This window comes from Phaseolus vulgaris, chromosome 3, assembly GCF_000499845.2.
Source record: "Phaseolus vulgaris cultivar G19833 chromosome 3, P. vulgaris v2.0, whole genome shotgun sequence".
Lineage (NCBI taxonomy): Eukaryota > Viridiplantae > Streptophyta > Magnoliopsida > Fabales > Fabaceae > Phaseolus > Phaseolus vulgaris.
The window spans coordinates 24,574,685-24,576,830 of record NC_023757.2 but is presented as its reverse complement, the minus strand read 5'-3'; the positions used below and the strand labels follow the sequence as shown (position 1 = coordinate 24,576,830).

General features: G+C 38.6%; 1 protein-coding gene across 1 annotated transcript; it reads left to right on the top strand.

The window, feature by feature from the left end:
* Window positions 1-621: 621 nt before the first annotated feature.
* LOC137839405 (uncharacterized) lies at window positions 622-1,107 on the top strand. Its single transcript, XM_068648522.1, has 2 exons — window positions 622-708; window positions 823-1,107. The coding sequence occupies exons 1-2, from the start codon at window positions 622-624 to the stop codon at window positions 1,105-1,107; spliced, it is 372 nt and encodes a 123-aa protein (XP_068504623.1).
* The last annotated feature ends 1,039 nt before the right edge of the window (window positions 1,108-2,146 follow it).

Below are 2,146 nucleotides of genomic sequence, written 5' to 3'. Positions count from 1 at the left end.
AACTATTTCAGGTGCAGATAATGCCTCACTGGTGGGCATAATATCAGAGGAAGAGATCAAGGAGGCGATTTGGAATTGTGACAGTAGTAAGAGCCCAGGGCCGGACGAGTTTAATTTTGGTTTTTAAAATTTTGTTGGGAGAAGTTAAAAGGCGATATAATAGGTGCAGTAAAAAAAATTGAGGAAGGGGGAGGTGGCCAAAGGGGGCAAATGCTTCATTTATTACTTTAGTTCCAAAGTGCGAGAATCCACAACAACTAAATGAGTTCATACCTATTTCTTTGGTTGGAAGTATGCATAAGATTGTAACTAATTTTGTCCACAAGGTTGAAAAAGGTTCTGAATAAGGTTATTGATCAAAGGCAGTGAACTTTTCTTGAAGGAAGGGGCCTTTTAGATAGTGTGTGGGTGGCTAATAAGTCGATTGAGGATATAAGGAGAAAGAAGGAAAGTTTTGTTTATTTCAAAGTAGATTATGGAAAAGCATATGGCTCTGTAAGGTGGGATTTTTTTTATTATATGTTAGGAACATTAGGTTTTTGTAAAAAGTGGATTGGTTGGATTAAAAATTGCTTAGAAACGTCTTCGGTTTTGGTCTTGGTGAATAGCAACCCACCGGCTATGTTTATCCCAGAGAAGAGTTTGAGACAAGGTGATCCTTTGGCACCATTTATCTTTCTCATTGTGGCGGAGGGTTTGGCAGGTGTTGTAAGATAGGCGGAGGAGAAAGGGCCTGTTAGATAACATTGAGATTGGTGAAAGGAAAACCATGGTGAGTATGTTGCAAATGATACGTTATTTTTCAGTAAAGCGAATTTGTAGAGTGTGTTGGCAGTTAAGGCTACTCTGATGTGTTTTGAGCTTGCTTCTGGACTTAAAGTTAATTATTCTAAAAGTAAAGTAGGATGGAAGGGTATTAGCTCTGATAAACTTTCGAGGTTTGCATCTGTCCTTAATTGTGATGTCATGAAAGTTCCTTTCACTTATCTAGGTATGAAAGTAGGAGGAAATCATAAGAGATTGGGTTTCTGGGAAGTGGTGCTTGAAAAGATTGGGGAAGTGGAAAGGAAATTTTTTGTCAATGGCAGAGAGAATCTGCTTGATTAAATAAGTGCTTACGTCTATCCCCTTGTTCTATATCTCTTGTTTTCATATGCCTGTGTCGGCCACGAAGGAACTGGAAAAAAATGATGAAAAGGTTATTGTGGGGTTGGGGCTCAGAAGGGCGGAAAATAGCCTGGGTGTCATGGGATAGGTTATGTGCTACTAGAGAAGATGGTGAGCTTGGGGTAAGAGATCTCAAATTATTTAATATTGTGTTACTTAGTAAATGGATATGGCGTCTCAAAACAGATATAAATGGCTTATGGAAAGAAATCTTGGAGTCTAAGTACAGAGGGTGGAGGGAGTTAAAAAGTACGATCATAAATAATAAGGATTCACTTTGATGGAGAGATCTAAAAAGCATATGGAATTCAGAGGGGTGGGGGAGTGAGTTTGAAGATAAAGTCGATTGGGTGATTGGGGATGGGAAGGAAATTAGGTTTTGGAAGGATATGTGGGTTGATAATTAAGCATTAATGTTTAAATACCCAATACTATATTCGGTTGCTGCAAATCATGGTAGTACTTTGTTACATGCAAGAAGGTGGAACAATGGTAAGTGGGAGTGGAAGTTAGGGTGGAAGAGAAATTTGTTTGTGTGGGAAAAGAATCAGGTCATTCAGTTGTTGCTTCTTGATACAAACCAAGCCAACAAGGAGATGACCAAGGATGCACATTACCATTCACACTATGAGAAGTCATCTCATCAATCAAGTGAAAACCTCACCAATGATCTAGCAGACCTCACTAGAGGGAGAAATGGACACAAACCAGAGCATCTAATGATCTTCCTTCTAGTCTTCTTAAGAATAAAACAAGTTGTAAATAATTTGGGTTCTCTTTAGGGGTCCAAATAGAAAAATAAGATAGAATAAGTGCCTTTAGCATGAATAAGAGTGCTTATAGCGAAATGGGCTTGTTCCAAGCCCACTTTTTCAAGACAAGGCACCTAAAATTAGGGTTTTTGACCTAGTTTCTAGAAGGAGAGCCTAAATGATGTGATTCCAATAGCCACATAGAACAAGATTCTTGACACTTTGAG